Below are 20,556 nucleotides of genomic sequence, written 5' to 3' on the forward strand. Positions count from 1 at the left end.
TTCTCATCTGATAAACTCCCCCGAAGCCAGACAAACCGAGCGATGCCTGCTTTGCAACAGGGAGTTTTGTCGAGCACATAGTTTGAAAGAGTCCGACATGGAAGAACCTGTTTGTGAGGTTAATCACAAGACGTACTACAGAAACCACCGAGAGTTTCAAGATATATATCCTTCTCTTGAAGAACGCGAAATGCAATTGCGAAGTGAGTATTTGGTATGAAGTGCTTGGTTAAGTTGCTAACGGTATCGCAGCAGCAACTAGTTCCTGAAGGCAGTGAGGATATTTTAAACTATGGAAATCCAGGGGCTACATATGTATATAACATTTGAACTCTACTATTTGAACTTTCTGCAAATATTTGAAATGGATACCTGTGTGCATATCGTGATCATCATATTAGTGTAAAAGGCACTGGCTACATGTGTTAAATGAACTCTATTTCTTCGCTAAACAACGGATTTTATAAGTATTAATTGACAGTCAATGACCCAGTCATATAAGTGTTTATTTCAATGGGTTCTTTTCACTTTCACCCAGTTCACAATCTCTTTATATCGTGACTCTACCATTGCCGGTAATTGCAACGATTTTAATGCATTCAAAAGTATAATCTCTAGTTTTTCAATTGACTGACCAAAGAGTCTTGGACCCCGCAACGCGTCGCATTCTTTTCTGGCAATGGGAGTAGCTTTTCTGGAGATCTTTAAATGCGGAGCTGGTGCCTGGCCCAAAAGAGGATATGTCGATGCTATCACAATGTCTACCCACTCCAACTCACGAGTGAATTCTGTTTCGCATGGATTTTGATCGTTGAATTTCGTCTTGAATTGTTTAATAAGATGACTCGCTTCTAGCTGAAGGAGATACCACTCATTGAACAAATATTGAACATTTGGAGTCTGATTTGACACCTCGGTTGCAGCGTCGTTGGATTTCCAGTCGGCTGGGATGCGCCATCGCCAGGATTGTATACGGTCAAAAAGCGCGATCAGGTCCTTCTGCAATAAATCTGGCGAATTGTCGTATACAGACGTATTCTGCACTCGCCGTTTCAAGGAAATTATTCTAGCCCCGCAAGCATCAAGCTCCGTTGCGGGCGTGTACGAATCACATAGCTCGCGAAACCGATCGTCCATGATATCCCACAAGTCCCAATTTAGTGTGTGGGATCCTCTTGGTTCTATTGTTGCAATGCTAACAGCATTGTGTCGGACGGCATCAAAGAGTGCGACGGACGAACTGCCCTGGAAGTTCAAAAGCCCTCGTCTTCGGATCAAAGCCTCGGCCCCGGCTTGATGGATCATAAAGCTGACGGGTTTTTCTGAAGGTGGTGATATATGTAGCTTGCTTCGCAGGAACTCTCCATGTCCGAGGATGACCACGGCTGCTAGGGTTTCATCACTGACACTGCTCACTGGGTCTATGACAGCTTTCCGGATACTCTGAATAACTTTAGCCATCAGGCGGCTCTCCTCATTTAGGCACTGCTGCTTGCCTGTTTTGCAGACCATGCTCAGGACCAAAGTCGCCATCCAGGATGTAGTTAGTGTGAAGAGCGGCATGGGAGCGGATTTCTGATAGAGCGACTGTAAAGAGTCTAAATGGCCGTGGCTGGTTCGCCCATCCCCCACCAATCCACTGCCAAAGACCAGAAAGGAAAGCGCAAAAGTTTCGAGACCGGAAACTATTTCTCCGGGGAGAGACGGCTTGTTGAAGCGATTCGTGCTGGCAACCTGTGCCGATGATGCAGCTGGCTTGCGGCCATTGCGATTGCCCCCATGGCGGCGCACAACAGACGTGGTTTGGTCTCTGAGCACGACGTCGAGTTCATGGCGATAGCCAGGGCAGCGGAAATTTAGTTTTACGCATTGCCGGCATGCAGGGCGCTCTAGGCCACACTGAGTATTTGTTAGCAATCGAATAGGTCAACTTTCTTGCAAAAGCTTGCCTTGACATGGCGGTCTTTGCATCGCTGGCAGCCCCTTGCCGGGCCGTGATGGACCATGATATGATGGATGCTCACGGCCGATACTACATTAAGTAATTATTGCGAGTAACTTTTGGCGGAAGGCCCAGGGAATGATTGACGGAGAATTTTCGGTCAAGGTGGTGGTGGTTGTTGATGATGATGATGATGATAAATCAAGATTGGTGCGGGAACTCTATCTCAAAAGTTACCTTGAACGGTTTAGCTCGTGCGGATGGTTACAGCGGAGTATAACCACAGACATGAATTTTGTCGATTCGACAGTGTAAAGAGCCTGCAATTCAAGATGGCGTGATGAGCTAGTAAAAACTTTTATTTTCTTCTTAAAAATTACCGCATTGGGAGGGGCTCGGATTCGTCTATTTCCGTATAAAGAGCCAGATATAAAAGCGAACGATTTTCTACCCGGATCAATGTAAAAAGTACTTTCACAACTCCCAGAATTCTCATACAAGACCATTAAAATGACTACCTTTAAATACATCAACAAACTCCAAGGCAAACGTGTGCTAATATTTGGAGGGACCTCCGGCATTGGCCACGCAGTCGCCGAAGCCCTGCTGGAACACGGCGCAAAGATCGTCATATCAGGGTCCACAACTGAGAGCGTGCAGAGAGCGATCGCCCGTCTACAAAAGGCCTATCCTGACGTCAATCCGGAACGGATTGTTACGGCCGTCTGTGACTTGGTGCAAACCGATACGTTGGAAGACAGATTGCGCGAGCTGCTTAAAGAGGTAGTGTCCAAAGATGAACAGAAGATAGACCACATTGTCTTCACTGCTGGCAACCGCTTCGATGTCGCTGGTGGTATTACGGGGACCGATATTCCTCTTGTCAACTCGATCATGGCCGTGCGAGTCTACGCACCAATCCTGATTGCCAGAGTCATCGCCACGACAGACTATGTTACCAAGTCAGCCTCGACTTCTTTTACATTCACCTCTGGTACTGCGCATACCCGCCCACGCAAGACTTGGCCCATCATTGCCATGATGTCTGGTGCGTTGCAAGGACTAGCTACCGGTCTGGCGGTTGAGCTGGCGCCGATTCGGGTGAATGTCGTCAATCCTGGTCTATTCAAGACTGAACTAGCTAGCGAATGGGTCCCCGAAGCCCTGGAAGCAGCCAGCAACATGACACTTACGAAGAGACTCGGACAGCCTGAAGATATTGCTGAGGCGTACTTGTATTTTATGAAGGATGCTTCGGTGGACGGAACAGCTCTGGTTTCTGACAATGGAAAGGTGGTGGCCTAGCTGGGAGATGTATGATTTATGTACATTAATTGATACATCTCTATATATGAAACAATAAGTGGAAGTTTTGTTTGCGATCTAAGATATTTTCTCTGATGCTTTAGAGGTTCTCTCTCTCGATGGGCAATAGTCCCTTGTACATGTAATAATTCCTATATAGTCGAACATCTGTACATAGATAGTAAAGTTCAATGTAATGATGCCGACAAAAGAATACATAATATAATTACAATTAGTGACACTTGTCTACCCGGCAAAAACACGACGCTTTTATGGGTATATCCGCCACAGCCACGGCCATATCGAGCTGCCTCTTAAGCAGCCTCGCCTCACCGTTTCTGCCGAGCGATACATAGCACTCGTATAGTCCATGCAGAGACCATACATTATTCGGATGCTGCATCGCTCGTGGTAGGGCGTTATTAATCCCGAGATCCGTCTCGTATACCTCCAGGGCGTCTTCGACGCGCCCCTGATCAAGTAGTAAGGCTCCATATGCATGTCGCGGGGGCTGCATCCATCCCCATGGCTCATCATAGGGCAGATTTGCGTCCAGTTCAATCGATTCTCGGAGATGCGCGAATGCTTGTTCTATATTGCCTGTTCGGTATTCGATTTCGCCGGCAAGCATCGCCCGTGCAACGGCTAGAATATTGGTGCACTTGTTGTTGAAAATTGTACGAGATGGAACCACAGTCTCGACCGCCTTCATAAAAAGACGTTGATATGTACGTGCATCTTTTATTCTATGAAGAATGGCACTGGCAATCCCCTTGGCATAATGAATCATTGCCACGGTGACGCAGTACAGCTCTTGATCATGCGGAATCGTCAGCGACAGGATATCTTCCCATCGACCAAACCGAACCAAAGCATGTACACGCATTCCAAGGAATCCTTCTAGCCAATCGGCCATAGGCGGTGATTTAATACGGAGTAATTTTTCCGGAATGCCCTTTTCTATTCTGGACACCGTGTCAAGCGCAACCGCTGATTGCCCCGCGAACATGGCTGCGTAGAGCCTGAAATGGTAATTGTGCGCCCGATAGAGGGTATAAAAGTTCAAGGATCCAGTATTTGACTCGTACTTTTCGTCTGCATGGATTGCCCGAGTGTTGGAGATAATGGCTTGCCGGTACTCGCCGCACAGCATATCTAAATGCGAGGGCATGTGGTTCAAATGGCCGGCATCAGGGACCAGTTCTCGCAAGTAGTCAGCTATGCGAAGAGCTGACTCGGGCACAGCGGACATTTCCATGAGATGAATGTACATATGAAGTACTCCTGGATGATATAGTCCTTTCCCCCGGGCTAGGGTTTTGTATTCCAGCACGTTTCTGATTTCAAGAGTGCGTGCACCCGGCGCAGGCTGTCCGGTTTTTAAATCCCAGAGGCTCCAGGGTGTCAGGTTCATCAGGGCATCTGCATACAATGCTAGAACATCGAAATCGTGCGGGAATTCCTCGTAAACAGCCTTCATAGCGTCGGCATATTCAACATTCCAGACAGAAAAATCTTCATCTGGGGTCTCCGAGGGATAGCGCAGGTTGATTGCTTTAATAAGAGCAGCTTCAATATGAGTAACACGCCTGCTTTTGACAATGTCTGTTGCACGTTTCACGGCCGCGTACGCTTCATGTAAACTGTCAGACAACTCACGCCCGTCGAAGCTCTCCCAGGGCTTGTTATAGTTTGGCCCAAGAGCATAAGCTAAACCCCAGTAAGCAAGCACACATTCTGGATCGTGTTCAAGGGCCTTTTTAAAGCACGACACGGCTTCTTCATGGTTGAATGCGTACGTCCAGATAAGGCCGCGGTTGAACCATCTTTGGGCGGCGGCCGACGTTGTTGTTATAAAACGGCGATAGGGGCCCAGATTATATGGATACTCTATGTCTGTTTCTGTGCCTGTGCGTGTGCCCATCTTGATGTTCTCAGAAATCTGCATGACTAAAAAAGCTAAATTGGCGAAGCAGCAGCAGGTCTAGATGAAGTGGGGGGTGCCCCTCATGACTCATATTTCATGATGTGCATTTTTTGTCGACAGTAAGTCGGTGGAATCAGGTCACCTGACTGCGCTTCTCCTGAAAAACTGCTTGCGCAAAAGAAATTCCCCCTAGATAGCTTCAAGTCTTCTACGTAATTCAATAATAATTTTCGTTCCTATTCTGAAGCTTGATGCAACCTCTGGTCTGTCGGTATCGACATTTTTCAACAGAAATTCTATTATTGGGTATTTAAAACCACACGCTAATCTAGAAAAACACTGACAAATTCCGACAAAATAGATCGATTAAAGAGGGTGGCCCTGTTCCTTGAGGCGCTGATTTATGCTAGCACCTAGCTTCACGGTGCGAATGCCAGCAATGACGAATATGATAGCCGCACCTAGCTGGGCGAAGACGTTCATAATAACATTCGCTGCCACGTTCGACGAGAAAGACGAAGTGCCGATGGTGTCCTCTGAGCCAAATAAGTTGATGGCACCGTAGATGGCGCGTAGCAGGATGAAAGGAAGAGAGAAGAATACTGCATTGAGGAGCTGTATACATATCCATGGTTAGAGGGAGGTCCGGTATGCTGAATAATGGGAGTACAACGTACAATAGTTCCATCGCGGAAAACAGTTGACTCAACCTGGCCGTACGAGGCCGGACGACGAAAAGACCACAGGCACAAGCCGACAATGATGCCCCAGCCCACAAACATGATGGCAAATCCCGCTTTGAGCAGGGTCATAGCGGAGTCGGGCGAGGACTTGGAACTGAACAGAGAAGATACGCCGACGGCGACTAGAGCAAGCCCGGCGGTGACGAACATGTGGATTTGCAACACGATGAGCCATTCGAGCTTTGTATTCCGGACGGACCCGCGCGCCATACGACTATATTCGAAGTTTGTTAGTGTACGGACAGGAGTCAATAAAGAGAGGGTCCAAGACATACGCCTCGTGAAGAAGGCCAAGTGCGCCGAGAATCACTGGGGAGAGACCGATGTTGTCTACAATGACGGCGGCGGAGGATTGGGTGCCGGTTGTATCAGAGTGAATCTTGAGGCCGGCGGCGATCAGGCGGATGATGCAGAACGCGCTAACGTAGAGCCAGCCCAGGAGACCTTGTTTTCCATGGCGAATGAGGCAGTACTGGCTCAGTAGCAGGAGGGGGATGTAGAGCACCAGCTGCAAGATGTCGAGAGCTTTGTCTGCGTGGACGGGGATCATTGTGTATTCTTGTTATACTTGTGATATTGGTTGGTGAAGAAGGTTGGTGCAGATTGGTGTTGACTAGTATGGCCAAAGAAGATAATATCAATGATATTTTAAGGGGCTTTTTACAAAAGTTGCTGGTTCAATGTTGCAGGACAAACAGACAGTTATATACGCAAAGTTTGCGGGTTGCCTTCGCATATATTACCCTTTTCAACCCAGCCCCTTCGCGGTAGCTCAGCCCTGATACGACTCCCTCAGTACGTACATATGCAGTGATGCACCCAATTGAGGACAGCAACAGCGCTGGCAGTGGAGAAAAACAGTTGCAAAAAGGGTTCAAGGGGAAGAAACAGCGCACCATCGCAGCAGCCCTATTCATCCTGACGGTGGGGAACGAGCCGGGAACGAGGAACGAGGCGTCGATCCTTGCCCGAGAGGAGGAAGAAGTACGAGGTGGGCCAGTCAGAGGGGAGAAAGGTGAAAAATAAAAACATTAGTCTAATTTTTTTTTACGTATAACGTAATCGGTAAGCGAGCCGCCACTGCAAGCGAGCCGCCACTTCCGCCCGAAAATGCAATCTATATAAATTTCAAATCTCAATTTTATACCCAAAATATTAATTATATATAAAAAATTAATTACCAGTACGATTAGGACATCCAGTTATTCTATGTCCTGCAATACCACAACCGCTGCAGCGAAATTGACGTCGTACAGGCGGTTGAGAGACTGGAAGCTCTGGCTCGACCGGAGCAGTAGTAACAGTTTGAGATGCCTCAATCTGACCCTGTATAAGCGCCTGAGCTTCTTCTCTGGTGATTCCTTGCTCATGGGATATCTGCTTTCTAGATCGTCTGCGTTTTTGCTTCTCTTTCTCATGTGCAGCTCGTAGATCATGAACTTCCTTTCGTACAATCTGAAGCTCATTAATACTCATCTCATAAGCTTTTGACATGCGATTAATTGCCTCATCAATAACTTCAGAGGGACTCCTTGTACGCCGGCTTATCCGCTTTTTTATTGTGCTTAATTGGCGCTTAAATTGACGTGGATTTTGAGGTGTTTGTAAGCAGGATGATTGTGTATTGCTTGATCGACTTGGAGGGGGTGTAGGAGTCCTTAATTGGATAGTAAGCTGTTGATAAACTCGATTTGGATCAAATGGCATTAATCCAGTTGCTGCAAAGCCGTTCCGAATAGTCTCAGCTTTATATGCCACCGTACGGGCCTCTGGAAATGCAGTAAGAAAGTCGATTTTGTCGATATGATTAAATCCAAGCCTCATCCGCTGTTCAACAAGCTGTCCATATTGCCGTTTTAAAACCGCAAAACAGCTGACATCAAGAGGCTGTAAAAGGTGTGAAGAATGAGGAGGCATACAGACTGGAATAATACTATTCTCAGTGCAAATTTGGTCAAATTCCGCAGTCAGATGGCTTCCATGGCCATCAAGAATCAACATTCGATATCTTCCCATCGTGCGGCCATTGGTAAGAGGAATGAAGTGATTAATGAGCCAATCTATTCCAATCTTATCTGTAGTCCATCCGTTGTCGCTAATATTAATTCTCCAATCCTCTGGAAGAGTCTCAAACCAGCCTTCTTGAGAGTATTTTGTTGCTTTGAAGATCACATATGAAGGTAAAGCCCACCCAGTAGAATTAACTGCCTCAATTGAAGTTACCCATTCTCGATTGCCAGGTTGTAATAGCTTTGGACGAGCATATCGATCGCTTCCAGTAATGACTTTTGCAGTTGCGCAAAGTCCCATAGCAAAGCCAGTCTCATCGAAGTTGTAAATATCTTCCGGTAAGATACCATATTGTAATATAGCCTCTTGTACAGATCCAAAATATTCTTGAATTATCTTTGGATCTTCGCATTTAGCGCGCTCATAGTTATATCTTCGTGAAAATCTTGATTTGAGCTCTGAGCGACGTTGAACTAGATTGTATACCCATTTCTCTCCAACCTGTTGATTTCCATGTTGTGCAAGTAAAATATTGGCCATATCTCGTACCATAGATGGTCGGGGAGGTAATCCTCGCTTATCTAGGTCCAATATCCATTGAACAAGCGATTCCTCTTCAAATTTATTCAATTTATGGTTATTGGCGCGTGTTTGAGATCTTTGTTGAGTGCCGTTTAGTCGATCTCGTAGAGTTGTCCGAGGAACATTATAAATCTTTGCCGCTCGTCCAATAGTCGAGATTTTTTTATTTTGTAAATCGGAAATAGCTAATAAGAGTCTTCCCTCTTGTTCCTGAGAATTTGACTGGTTTTCATTGCGAATTGGTGGCATATTGGCGTGTTGAACAAATTGGAATTGTTATGGGACGCGTTTTTGAGCGGAAGTGGCGGCTCGCTTGCAGTGGCGGCTCGCTTACCGATTACGTTATACTATACATGGTATTACATACTTCAAGTTGGTTGCGACTAGCAAAACGGGATTTGGGGGCCAGGAGAAGCTTCTGTGAAGTTCTGTGAAGGAGCAATATTATTTTGCGGATGAAAATGGAAAATTATTGTGGACTACTCTGTAATATTAGCTCCGCAGTACGTATATTGATATTTGGAGTGACAAATTAATATTTAATATTATTATTCTGGAAGAAATTATTCAATCAGCTTCCAAATATAGACTTCATCTTTAGGACTAGCGCGAAGCTCCTTTTTGCCTAGCGGCTGGCAGCCTTGGTGCCTTGGTGCCTGAGGCCGCCAACGTCGTCGGAAGATCACGTGATGGAATATGCAAATTCAAGCGATGCCTCAGGCACAAGTCCAGGCTCCAACTGACGCTAATGTACATTCACCATCACAAGGCCTCGCACAGTTAATTATTATTACTATTATTACAAACCAACTGCTGCCTGTTGGTACATGTAGCAGTAAGAGCAAGAATGAGTCAACGCACCGCAGCCCGGGCCGGCGATGTTCCGGGTTAGTCAGCCGCCCACAAACCCGGCTAATCGAAGGCTGAAATTCGCTCCGCGCAGCTTTGCCCGCAACTCCTCCTGTTCCCATCGAGAAAATACCACCCATCGCTCTTGATTGCATTTCCGATCCGCCAACATGGGTAAAGTTCACGTAAGTATTTGTGCCCTGCCGCTGTTCGATGCTCGCTCGATGTGCGAAAGAAGTGCTTCGTGGAGAGTCTCGTGCGACCGTGCGAATCTGCCTGCCAGTCTGAACGACCGACGACCGACCGACCGACCGACCTCGAAACATTTGCCATGCGCGCAATCCGGCTTCTCTGCAACATACGGAACTGATACCGTCTCGATAACCTTGGATTTGATGGTATACGAATATTTGATGGATAGATGGATGGATGGATGAATGAACGGATACCGACGGAGAGAGAAATGATTTCTCGCCACTTGCGATTTTGAAACATGACACTCGTTTCGTCTTTCCGGCAGCCAGATTCACATACAACACGAGCCTTTCCACGTCTTCGACGACATCGAGCATCGATAGCATATTCCAATAGCCCACTAACAATGTGTACAGGGAAGTTTGGCTCGTGCCGGTAAGGTCAAGGCCGCCACCCCCAAGGTCGACAAGCAAGAGAAGGTACGCCGTCACCACCAACGCCTCTATTTGATTATCCAGCTAACACCCTGTTACAGCCCAAGCAACCCAAGGGCCGTGCTCGCAAGCGCATGATCTACACCCGCCGATTCGTCAACGTCACTCTCACCGGCGGCAAGCGCAAGGTACGATTAGTCAACCTCTGCTCTCACTTAAGAAATTCCACTAACAACGCTTGTTCCCCTAGATGAACCCCAACCCCGGCACGTAAAGAACCAATTTGTTAAATATCGCGACGACAAAATGAACGACTGACATCCCGATACCCGTTGTGTGGACGAAAGTCGCGGGGAGGTGGTGGAACATGTGATGATTACCTTGGGAACTGGGCATTGCACACTTTTCTTTTGTGTCTACTTGTTGTCATCTACTTTTTACGGACGGTACTTTTAGTTTGAAAGAAACTACACGGCGTTTTCTGCCAGGATTGGTTCCAAGCCATGGGCATAGTCTAGCAGAAGTCGATAGAGGCGAATAGAGACATATTCATCCTCATCTTTTTGTCTTTTATTTAAAACTATAACGGCTGGATATTGACCTCCTCACTGTGTCTAATATTAGCAATCTGCAACTCAAACCCATCCTGGTCAAACAGCACCCAAATCTGCCGGATGAAGGTTGCCACCACCGTCGAGCCAAACAGCACATTTATCGGGACCAAATGTCGAGACCAGACTTGCCAGCGGAATGCTCACAAGGTCTCGGCCGGGGTTGAAGTAGACATTGATTTTGTTCTCCTTCAGGTCGACATTTTCAAAGTCACACTCGACAGTATACGGATCGCTGTTGGAGCTATTCGTCGAGATATGGAAATATTGGCTTACTGCAGTCCAGACACTGCTGGGCAGGTACCTGTTTGCGTTTCCCGTGCCGACCCAGGCCGACCTGATCGGTCGGAGCGAGTTTGAATGTCTGAGTTGTTGTCGACAGTTGGCCGAAGAGTCTCAGATGCCGTTGTTGCATTGGCTACAGAAAATATCAGGGTAAAACTCGTCACATTGACGTAGAACAGTGAAGGCACTGCTCCAGCCGAGTTCATGTCCTGGGGCGAGACCATTGGCACCGTGAACGGAGCAGATGCTTGCTTTGCAATATCCTGTCCATTGATCACCAACAGCGCGTAATCGACCAGCGGCTCGTCCTTTCCGAGGTAGATGCTGAGTGCGCATCGAGGTATCACGTCTCGCTCATACAGCTGATTGAGAAAGCTTGGAGGATAGCCCGAGCATATCTCATCAGGCGTACTTCCTGGTACGTCGCACGGTTGACCGAGCCCTAAGAAACCAGCCTGTGGGCGCTGGTAAAACGAAGCTGGCGTAGAATGTGTCGAGCGTGCCGACTTGGAAATTCGGAAGAACTATTGGGGGATCTCTGGTACCGTTTCCGGATAAAGTGTAGCTGAGAGTATCGTTGATATAGGACCCGTATCCATGATCGATCACACCGTTTCCATAGTCATTGGACACCCATTTTGGCGTTGACGAGGTCAAGTTCTCATAGACGCCTAGAGTACACGGGGTATTCGACTGTTGACAGCCGTTTGAGTGTGCTGTTTCAAAGCCGATCGTGTATGAGCCTGTGTCGATTAGTTAATGGCTCGTATGCGGAGGTGTTCCCACTGAGATTGCGGCGCCATAGGCTGTTTGATTCTTGATTCGCGTTAGGGGAATTGGAAGGATAGACGATGCGACACACGAACTCAGGACAGCAAGTGGCTAGACTATTTTCCTTTTATGGATTTGGCCTCGGCTGATGTTTCACTTGCTTACTTCTTCTTACGACCCTTCTTTAAATGGATGTAGAATAATTTCAACAACTAATCTTTATGTGCATAGATACGCATCAATTGATCAATGATATAAATTGCACATAAAATATTTACTGATTCCAGTCGACGTGGACATCTGTATGTGGAAGATGATGTTCATCGGTTTCAAATGCTGGAAGAAACCTAAGAAAGCTAAGCTGACTTGTTGAATGTTAAGCTTGTAGCTGATATACATTTAATTGATATCAACTTATCAAATACCTGAATGTATGAACTACAACATAATAAAATTTTTGACGTAGTCTACCGAATATCGAACATGAGATAGGAACATCAATGATACTTCGTAAACCGGACTGTAACACCATATTCAAATGCGCTCTTTGGATATTATACGAAACCCTTCACCATTTCTATTTTCTATCTCAAAAAGATCACCAGTTCACTTTTTTCAAAAAAAAAAAAGGAAAGGGAGAAGGAGAGAGAATGAATGTTAGGCACACTCTAGTTGAATTTACCCAGATATCAGTTAATTGCCAAGAAATTCACACAACAGCATAAAATGCTAGGCAAAGAGCAGAACAAGGCAAATGACTTGCAAAAGGACGAGGTGGTTGGTTGTCATGCCATGTCACCTCGCTAATGTTGCACATGTGCAACGCAACGTCAGTTCCCCTCCCGGCCTTGGTGAATGATGCAGGCATGCAGGTGATGGTCAGAAATCGCGGAATACTGATTCGCCAGATTACTGTCTCTACACCACAGAAGATATAGTAGACTAGTAGATTCAGGCGGGGTAGATGGATGGTGTATTTTGAAAGCTACATCAGTTGACATGGGGTGGAAGGAGCTTGCAAAGCCAAAATCTTTGAAATACTTGCAAATACCCTGAGTAGTGACTTGTCGCAGAATTATTGCAATTTTGGTAAAGATGGCACTGGGTAGCCTGGCACAATTAAACACAGCGACTTTATTACCGGCATGTCCTCTGGATCCTGCGGGTTTGGTAGTATCAGCTAACAAAATCGCACATAGGCTACTTTCCTACTGATAGTCGGAGCCTGTGTCGCAAAGATATTCTATAACCTATACCTTCATCCCCTCCGTAATTACCCCGGCCCATTTCTCGGACGCGCCACAAATGCATACGCTCTGTGTCTGAATGCCCTGGGCGTCCAACACGTCAAAGAAAAAGAATGGCATGACAAGTACGGCGAAGTCGTGCGATGCATGCCAAACTACCTTTCGTACAACTCCAGCCAGGCGTGGAAAGATATTCACGGTTACCGCTCAGATAAACAGGGCAGCTTTGACAAAGATCCGGCCTTTTTCCTGTTGCATCCTGACGCGGCCGCTCATATTGTGGGTTCCTCCTACCCCATCTCGTAAATAACGGCAATAATAATAGTGAATGAAAAAAAAAAAAAATTAGGTCGGAGCTAATGGTGCTGAACATCGTCGCCTTCGCCGCCTGATGTCGCCGGCCTTTTCTGACAAAGCGCTGCAAGCCCAGGAGCCAGTTCTGCACCAATACGTGGATATGCTGATTGAACAACTCCGGGCACAGTGTAAGGGTGATGCCGGCGGTGTCGTGGACATGGCGAAATGGTTCAATTTTACCACGTTCGACTTGATCGGAGACTTGTCCTTTGGCCAGCCATTCGGGCTACTCGAGAGCGGGGTGTGGCATCGATATGTGAGCACGTTGTTTGGCAGTATCAAAGTGTTCACGTATATCCGGGTCATACTGGACGTGTTTCCATCGCCGGTGCGCGAGCTGCTTTTACTGTTGCTGATTCCGAAGAAGTTGATGGACGACCAGGCATATCAGATGGAACTGGCCGGAGAAAAGCTGAGACAAAAGATCGAAACCGATCCTGAGAGGGAGGACTTTGGTATGTCCTAAACTCCAACATGTTGGTATGCTAACGAAGCATAGTGCATCACCTTATCAAAGGCTCTCAAGAGGAAGTGGGTGAAACTGGGCTTACCTTCAAGGAAATGGTTGCTCAAGCTCAGCTTTTGATTCTCGCCGGGAGTGAAACCTCTGCGACGGCGCTTTCGGGCATGACATACTATCTTCTCACCAACCGAGAGTCCCTGAACAAATTGACGGACGAGATTCGCTCTGCATTCGCCGCCGAGTCCGACATTACGCTTTTTGCAGTCGGCAAGTTGCCATACCTGCAAGCCGTGCTCGACGAGTCGATGCGCATGTACCCGCCAGCACCGAACTCGTTCCTGCGCATTGTTCCCTACCCTGGAGAGGTTGTTTGTGGGAGCTATGTCCCAGGAGGGACATCAGTAGCCCTGCATCACTTTGCAAGCTATCGATCGAGTACCAACTTTGTCGAGGCAGACTCGTTTATACCCGAGCGATGGGCCACAAATGGAACCAGACATCCCAAGTTTGAGGCAGACAATCATGATGCGTTTCACCCGTTTTCAGTGGGGTCTAGAAACTGCCTAGGCCGGAAGTAAGTCTTATTGGGATTCTGTAACGCACCCACGCTGACGAAAAGCGATGCAGCATCGCGTGGGCCGAGCTGCGCCTGATCGTGTGCAAGCTCTTTTACCACTTCGATCTCGAGCTGGAGCCCGCCAGTGAGATGTGGATTGACCAGCCGACGTTTGGGCTGTGGGAGAAAAGAGCGTTGAATGTAAAGCTGACGGCGCTGCGTTCCTTGTGACCGGGGGTGTGGTTGTTGGTTTAGGCCGTGATTGGGGGTGGTAGAAATTGCAAATATATTTCCATGCCCAAAGCAGAATCAAATTGCAATTGCAATAATTACAAATTGCAGATACTAGAGCGGGGCACGGCTGTGGCTGAGCTGCCCCGCAGAGACGTGGCTGAGCTCTTGTATGCACCGCCACGACTGATTGCTCCTGCTGCCTTCGCGCCATAAGAACGACGTTCAGCTCTGCTCGCATTCAAGGCTCCAGGACGATTCAGTGTGGGTTGCGCTCCTCCAGCAACAAGACTCATTCCAACACTGCACCCGCTCTGTTGAATAGCTTCACAATGTCGGCAAACGAATATTTTAGTGGCGGCGGAGGGGCTTACGAGCAGAACAACGAGCAGAATCGATATAACACAAACACCACCAATAACAATAACAACAACAACCAGTCGCCATGGTCATCCCCTCCTCCAATTCATACTCCTAGCTCTAGCACGTACGAGGGCTCCTATCCGCCATCAGAGCCTCCTTACAACTCCCCGCAACCAGCCTGGGGTCAGCCCACCTTTCCTCATCAGTATGAAACGCAGCCCTACCCGGGACAGTCCCCTTATCCACCATACCAACAGGGCCAATATGGCCCGCCTCAGCCTTATTCTCCCTACTATCCGCCTCAAGAAGGGTATCCGTCGCAACATCAAGCATACCCCCAGCACCCTCCACCATATAATGCGGAGCCCGCTACAGAGTCACCGGACGAGAGAGGCTTGTTGGGTGCTGTAGCCGGTGGTGCTACCGGCGCCTTTGCTGGTCACCAGGTTCATCACGGTGTCCTTGGCGCAGTAGGAGGTGCAATCACTGGCTCGGTGGCTGAGGACGCGATTAAAAAGCACAAGAAAGATAAGGAGAAAAAAGAGAAGAAGAAATGGGGTCATGGGCGTCGGGACTCCTCCTCCTCCTCGTCGTCTTCATCTTCATCGTCAGATGATGACCATCATCATCGCCGTCACAGTCAAGAACATCACGACCCTACTCTCCGCGGCAACTTCTCCCGTTCGTCAAACGAGATTCGACTGGAAGGGGACTATGAGCTCGTGGCCTATTGCAACCCAGTTTCTGGCCATCCGCAGCGATCTTCGATCCCCCTCAATGGGGTCTTAACTAACACGTTTGGAAAACTCAACTGGGCCCGCGGAGGGAACTTTGGCGCTTCAGCAAGGCACGTTAGGTTAGTCGAAGGGGGCAGGGTGCTCGAGGCTGAGTTAGGAAATGGACGTGGAGGATGGGATCGGGCGTGGATCAGACTAGACGAAAGGATTTCTAATCAGAACGGAAGCCTGGTTTTCTTGGATTGATTTATTGATTTCTTTTAGAAAGGCTGATGTCCGATTTTTAAAGTGTGCGCATTTTTTATCAACCTGGATAGTCACTATCCACAGCTTTGCATGACTATCACAAATCGCTACGAAATGGGTAGTTAATGAATTCCATACGACCTAAAACGTCATTCCACATTTCCAAGTACGGACTACTCTGAAACCCCCATCCACACGATTGCCTTCTTCCAAATAGTGAGCTTGTCGTAATCCGTGCCATCTGAGTTGCCAAACACAACAATTGCAGGATGCAGCATCTGGCGTATCTCGTGCCCGTCGAGCGAAGACTCATCTTCATCAAGTTGGGCTCGATGAGATGCATGAGCCTCGTAAACAGGTTCCTGTGATCAAAAACCAGTGAAGACAGACTGTCCAGCCTCGCCACACGTAGATCGACTTTTTGGGTGCCAATGTAGCACGAAAGCTCTCCAGCCTCGTGGAAGATTTTGTGTAGACCTGTTTTCATTGCTTTCTGGTCTTCATCCTTGTTGATCAGTAGACGCATAGCTGATCTAAAAAACCCAGCGACAAGTTTGTTGCATGCGACTTTCATGTCTGCTTGCGTCGTTGCATTCAATTCAACTACATGCTCTGCTTTGGGAGCTTCCTGCGTGCTTGACCGGGGGCGTAAAAGTCTCAATGTCTGCGCACGCCACTGCTGAGCCTCGACCTCGTCATCTACGTGTGTTAGACAGTATTCAGAGAAAAGGCTAGGGTATTCTTACAGTAAAGAGTGTCTCTGTACATCTTTATTAAACCGACTTCCTTGGCCTCGGCAGTGACTGGACTGGAGCTGTCAAGAAAGAAAAACGGTTTCGTAACAATCTTTTCGAAGAGGAGATGAGTCAGATACGCCAACAACGCCATGCTTGTCCCCTTGGCTCCGACTAGACTGTGTGGATGGCCATCGCCGTCCAACCTGAGAACACGTTCGAGACTGTCCCGGAGAGCCTTTGATGTCCCCATCAACTCGCGCAAGTCTTTCTGAGAGGCGTACTGCTTGCTCCATTGCTGAATCTGCTTTGCAAACTGATCTAACCGGCGTGTTGTCTTTTCAAAGTCTGACTCCCACATTGGATCCTCCAAAACACTGTAGGCTTTTTGTTGCGCCTCTTGGAGAAGAAGCTCTTGCTCATTGTGCGCTTGGTGCCCGCCCACAAGATCGTCCATTAGTTTTTGAATGCGGGTGTGTAATTGTGAGTTCTCCTCGCGCGCATGGTTGAGATCCTGCTGCAGATGGCTGACCTGTTCCCGCAGCCAGGCATTCTCTCGCAGAAACCCATCTTTGGTACGCGGAGTGAGGTCATCCTGTGGTTGTGGTCTGGGAAATTTCAAAGCAGATAGCGGGGTATTTTTGCAAGGGGTTTCAAGGCTTTCGTCTGTTTGGGAGGTGTGTATCTCAGTGCCTGGTGGTGGAGGAGATGGCCCAAGGACTTTCTCTGGAGCTGTCTTTGTCGATACAGGGGTGGATGGCGGTTCTTCAACCTCTGCCATACTCAAATACCTGTCGAGAGGTACTGGAAGTAACAAGAAGATACACACACACTGGAATAGAAATTGTACTTGCAAGATGAAAGAGATTGCTGAGGGGAATCACTGCTGGCGATATGAGGCTTTGGGGCAGGGCGTCAAGTCTCTGCGCCCCACCAGTTGCCTGTGGCGATGACCTTTCCCCCCCTCTTTTGCTTCTCTATTTTCTTTCTCTCATCTGCTTCTCTGTTCTCTTTCTCTCTTCTCTTTCTCTCTTCTGAAGTAGCTTTCGCACCCAACATTCCCAAGCCTCACCTCGCCTTGCAAACTGGGAAGTTGGATTCCTATCTCAAACTCTCACTACAGCGTTTTACCTTCTACTAGTATTGCCTCACCAAGATGAAGAGAGGAAAGCTCATCATCGGTGTCGATTTTGGCACCACCTTTACTAAGCCTACTGTCTCCTCTTCTTGGCTCATACTTATACACGATAGGCGTTAGCTATGTCATGTCCTCCACGACTAATGTCGAAGACGTCCATATTATCAGAACATGGCCGGGACATGGGCGTGAAGCCGATTCCGTCTGGAAGGCTCCGTCTCGCCTAGCCTACTTGTCTGAGAACCCTGACGCGCCGACAAGCGTGTGGGGGTACCAAGTGACACCGAAGATGAAATCCTACTCGTGGATGAAGTTATTGCTCGACAGAAAGACACCTACCGATTACGATGATCCAGACTTAAAACATAGCCAGGGAGAAGGACTTTTGCAGCTACCTCCTAGTACTACAGCAACGGAGGTCTGTGGAGATTTCCTCCGAGAGATCTACCAGTACACGCTTGAATACCTGAGGAAAAGATTAACTGCAGCTGTCATTGATATCACCCCTTTTGAGTTCTGGATGACCGTGCCGGCCATTTGGTCTGACGCAGCAAAGGCTGCTACCTCGGAAGCTGCTAGAATGGCCGGCTTTGGCTCTAGGGCTGGAGACACGGTTAATTTCATACCAGAACCAGAAGCCGCCGCCGTTGCAGCGTTGAGCTCTATGGCTTCAAAAAACACTCTTGTCCCTATCCGTAAGAAGGAAGCCATCGTAATCTGTGATTGCGGTGGCGGTACCGTCGATATCATTACATATCTTGTCAAAAACACCGAACCGCTCGAATTCGACGAGCTAGTGGTTGGGACTGGTGGCAAATGCGGATCGACTTTCATTGATAGGAATTTCCATCGATGGATGTCTACAAACTTCCGTCTGGCCTTTGACTGTCTTCCTCCCGCGAAGAAGGGGCCAGGAAGCACCTTCATGAAGGAATTTGAGCTCTACAAGCACGATTTCGGTCACGTTGAGGATGCACGATATGTCTTCGAAGTCCCGTTGGTTATGCGCAATGTGACAGATAGCGCTCACTACGATTCTGAGGAATCCACTGTGAAGTTTTCGAGGTATGTCCCTTTTCTCTCAAACTTGACTGTACTGACGACAGTCACTTTCCTAGAGATGTGATGAAAGGTTTCTTTGTCCCTGCAGTTGCAAAAGTCAAGCAGCTGCTTAAACAGCAATTCGATGCTGTTCATCGCGAGCATCCCCGCACAAAGATATGTGTAAGATGCGAATAACTAGAAAGCGTTTTTTTTTTGCTGATAACCTGCAGAAAGTCATTCTTGTCGGCGGATTTGGAGATTCGCCGTACTTAAACAATCAGCTGAAAAGTTGGTGCTTGTCGACGGAAAATGTCCAAATTATGTGCCCCGAGAACCCGTACGTAATTCTCCCTTGAACCTAGAGACGCTTTGACTGAGTGACTCTAGACAGGCTGCAATCGTGAAAGGGGCCGCGTTCAGAGGCCTGCAAGGCATCAAGGCTTCCAAAAAACGATCGCGTCTTCATTACGGCATTCAGATGTTGTGTCCCTTCCGTGAAGGAATTGACCCAGAGGAATTCGCTGAGTATGACCCGTGGGACGACGACGAGAAACTCTGTTCTGATCGAGCTGTTTGGAAAATCAGTAAGGTTGAGCTCTTGGAAAAAACACATATGTTACCTATACTAAGGAATTATAGGGCCAATTGATCGACGAAAAGACTAAACTCTGTCACGAGATCGAAGTCACTACGAATGATGATGAAGATCCATCGTTCTCCGCAAATTTATTCTCGTGCAAATCTGACGTACCGCCAGACTATGTATCTGATCTAGGTAAAAATATGTTTCATTTTCTGTTGTTGATCGGTGCTGACTGGATGCATTCAGATGTTGACGTCGTTGGGACGCTGCATTTGGAATTCTCAGAGGCAGATCTTCAGATGTTCAAGCGTAGAGTCATCGATGGCTTGGTGCACTGGAGATTGGAATACGAATTGCAAATATTCCTTGCTCCTTCGGATGGTTTGCTACATGTCCGAGCCGTCACAAAAGGCAACAAGGAAGTGGGAGTAACGACTTTGCTTTACGACAGTGAGATGATGTAATGAGACAATTGGACAGGATGAGACAATTAGTCGTTACTGCGACGATTAGGAATTGGTTGTGGATATCATGGTCTGGTTCAACATGTGAAAATTTTTCTTCTTGATGTACAACTGCTGCAAAAGCTTCTATGCTGACAAGTAAGGCGGGTTTACTTGTATGAAAAAATATGTTTATTCGTTTATCTACATTTCTACATGTAGAATGACCCGAATGCCAATTTATTTAACAGTGATTAAAGGCTTTTCAACTGTCTGAGTTCCTACCAGTTGATATCGACTCCAAATACTATCTCGTACTAGCTAGATAAGCTGTACAAGTCAAATATCTCTTGAAAGCGATATAGAAGGCTTGCAGCTCGTCTATTTAGGCTTTACCACTCTGTACTGCGTTCAAGACTTGGTCCATGACGAGTTTCCAAAACTCACCACAGTACAAGCGTATCGATTTGACAGCCTTTTCGTTCTGGAGAATGACATCGAAATTGTCTATGACGAGGTCGACTAACTCAGCGAGTAAGGTGCATCTCCTCCCGTGCCCTTGATCATAGAAGTGTTCCAGATAGTATGGAAAGGCTGATTCATTCGAGCAGTTCTCTCTGTCATCCATCCCATAACTCGCGCGCATGCCAGCTCTTGAAGAGCGACGATTTCCAAACCAAGAGCACATAGGTAGATGTCGATATGGCGATCGACGCTAACCACGCAAACCATGCCTTCTGACGGAACACCTGGTTTTTGA

General features: G+C 47.5%; 8 protein-coding genes across 8 annotated transcripts; 4 read left to right on the forward strand and 4 right to left on the reverse strand.

Moving 5' to 3' along the window:
- Positions 1-510: 510 nt before the first annotated feature.
- Positions 511-2,006, reverse strand: TRUGW13939_06865 (uncharacterized protein; the record flags this gene model as incomplete). Its single annotated transcript, XM_035490007.1, has 2 exons — positions 511-1,899; positions 1,956-2,006. 2 exons carry the CDS (start codon positions 2,004-2,006, stop codon positions 511-513), a joined length of 1,440 nt encoding a protein of 479 aa, XP_035345900.1.
- A 446-nt stretch (positions 2,007-2,452) lies between these two features.
- On the forward strand, positions 2,453-3,247 carry TRUGW13939_06866 (uncharacterized protein; the record flags this gene model as incomplete). The annotated part of the gene is made up of 1 exon (XM_035490008.1): positions 2,453-3,247. The coding sequence occupies one exon, from the start codon at positions 2,453-2,455 to the stop codon at positions 3,245-3,247; it is 795 nt and encodes a 264-aa protein (XP_035345901.1).
- A 232-nt stretch (positions 3,248-3,479) lies between these two features.
- On the reverse strand, positions 3,480-6,467 carry TRUGW13939_06867 (uncharacterized protein; the record flags this gene model as incomplete). The annotated part of the gene is made up of 4 exons (XM_035490009.1): positions 3,480-5,189; positions 5,598-5,789; positions 5,852-6,131; positions 6,193-6,467. 4 exons carry the CDS (start codon positions 6,465-6,467, stop codon positions 3,480-3,482), a joined length of 2,457 nt encoding a protein of 818 aa, XP_035345902.1.
- A 2,889-nt stretch (positions 6,468-9,356) lies between these two features.
- On the forward strand, positions 9,357-10,261 carry TRUGW13939_06868 (uncharacterized protein; the record flags this gene model as incomplete). The annotated part of the gene is made up of 6 exons (XM_035490010.1): positions 9,357-9,396; positions 9,453-9,543; positions 9,594-9,756; positions 9,970-10,032; positions 10,089-10,175; positions 10,238-10,261. The coding sequence occupies 6 exons, from the start codon at positions 9,357-9,359 to the stop codon at positions 10,259-10,261; spliced, it is 468 nt and encodes a 155-aa protein (XP_035345903.1).
- Positions 10,262-10,637: 376 nt separating this feature from the next.
- Positions 10,638-11,978, reverse strand: TRUGW13939_06869 (uncharacterized protein; the record flags this gene model as incomplete). The annotated part of the gene is made up of 4 exons (XM_035490011.1): positions 10,638-10,873; positions 10,936-11,245; positions 11,313-11,626; positions 11,933-11,978. 4 exons carry the CDS (start codon positions 11,976-11,978, stop codon positions 10,638-10,640), a joined length of 906 nt encoding a protein of 301 aa, XP_035345904.1.
- Positions 11,979-12,380: 402 nt separating this feature from the next.
- Positions 12,381-15,948, forward strand: TRUGW13939_06870 (uncharacterized protein; the record flags this gene model as incomplete). The annotated part of the gene is made up of 8 exons (XM_035490012.1): positions 12,381-12,431; positions 12,854-13,180; positions 13,251-13,713; positions 13,758-14,295; positions 14,349-14,478; positions 14,620-14,678; positions 14,738-15,727; positions 15,873-15,948. The coding sequence occupies 8 exons, from the start codon at positions 12,381-12,383 to the stop codon at positions 15,946-15,948; spliced, it is 2,634 nt and encodes an 877-aa protein (XP_035345905.1).
- Positions 15,949-16,027: 79 nt separating this feature from the next.
- On the reverse strand, positions 16,028-17,369 carry TRUGW13939_06871 (uncharacterized protein; the record flags this gene model as incomplete). The annotated part of the gene is made up of 3 exons (XM_035490013.1): positions 16,028-16,216; positions 16,273-16,553; positions 16,601-17,369. 3 exons carry the CDS (start codon positions 17,367-17,369, stop codon positions 16,028-16,030), a joined length of 1,239 nt encoding a protein of 412 aa, XP_035345906.1.
- On the forward strand, positions 17,091-20,322 carry TRUGW13939_06872 (uncharacterized protein; the record flags this gene model as incomplete). The annotated part of the gene is made up of 8 exons (XM_035490014.1): positions 17,091-17,163; positions 17,220-17,265; positions 17,751-18,791; positions 18,845-18,950; positions 19,001-19,107; positions 19,158-19,359; positions 19,410-19,803; positions 20,186-20,322. The coding sequence occupies 8 exons, from the start codon at positions 17,091-17,093 to the stop codon at positions 20,320-20,322; spliced, it is 2,106 nt and encodes a 701-aa protein (XP_035345907.1).
- Between the last annotated feature and the right edge of the window lie 234 nt (positions 20,323-20,556).

Source organism: Talaromyces rugulosus, chromosome IV (genome assembly GCF_013368755.1).
Source record: "Talaromyces rugulosus chromosome IV, complete sequence".
NCBI lineage: Eukaryota > Fungi > Ascomycota > Eurotiomycetes > Eurotiales > Trichocomaceae > Talaromyces > Talaromyces rugulosus.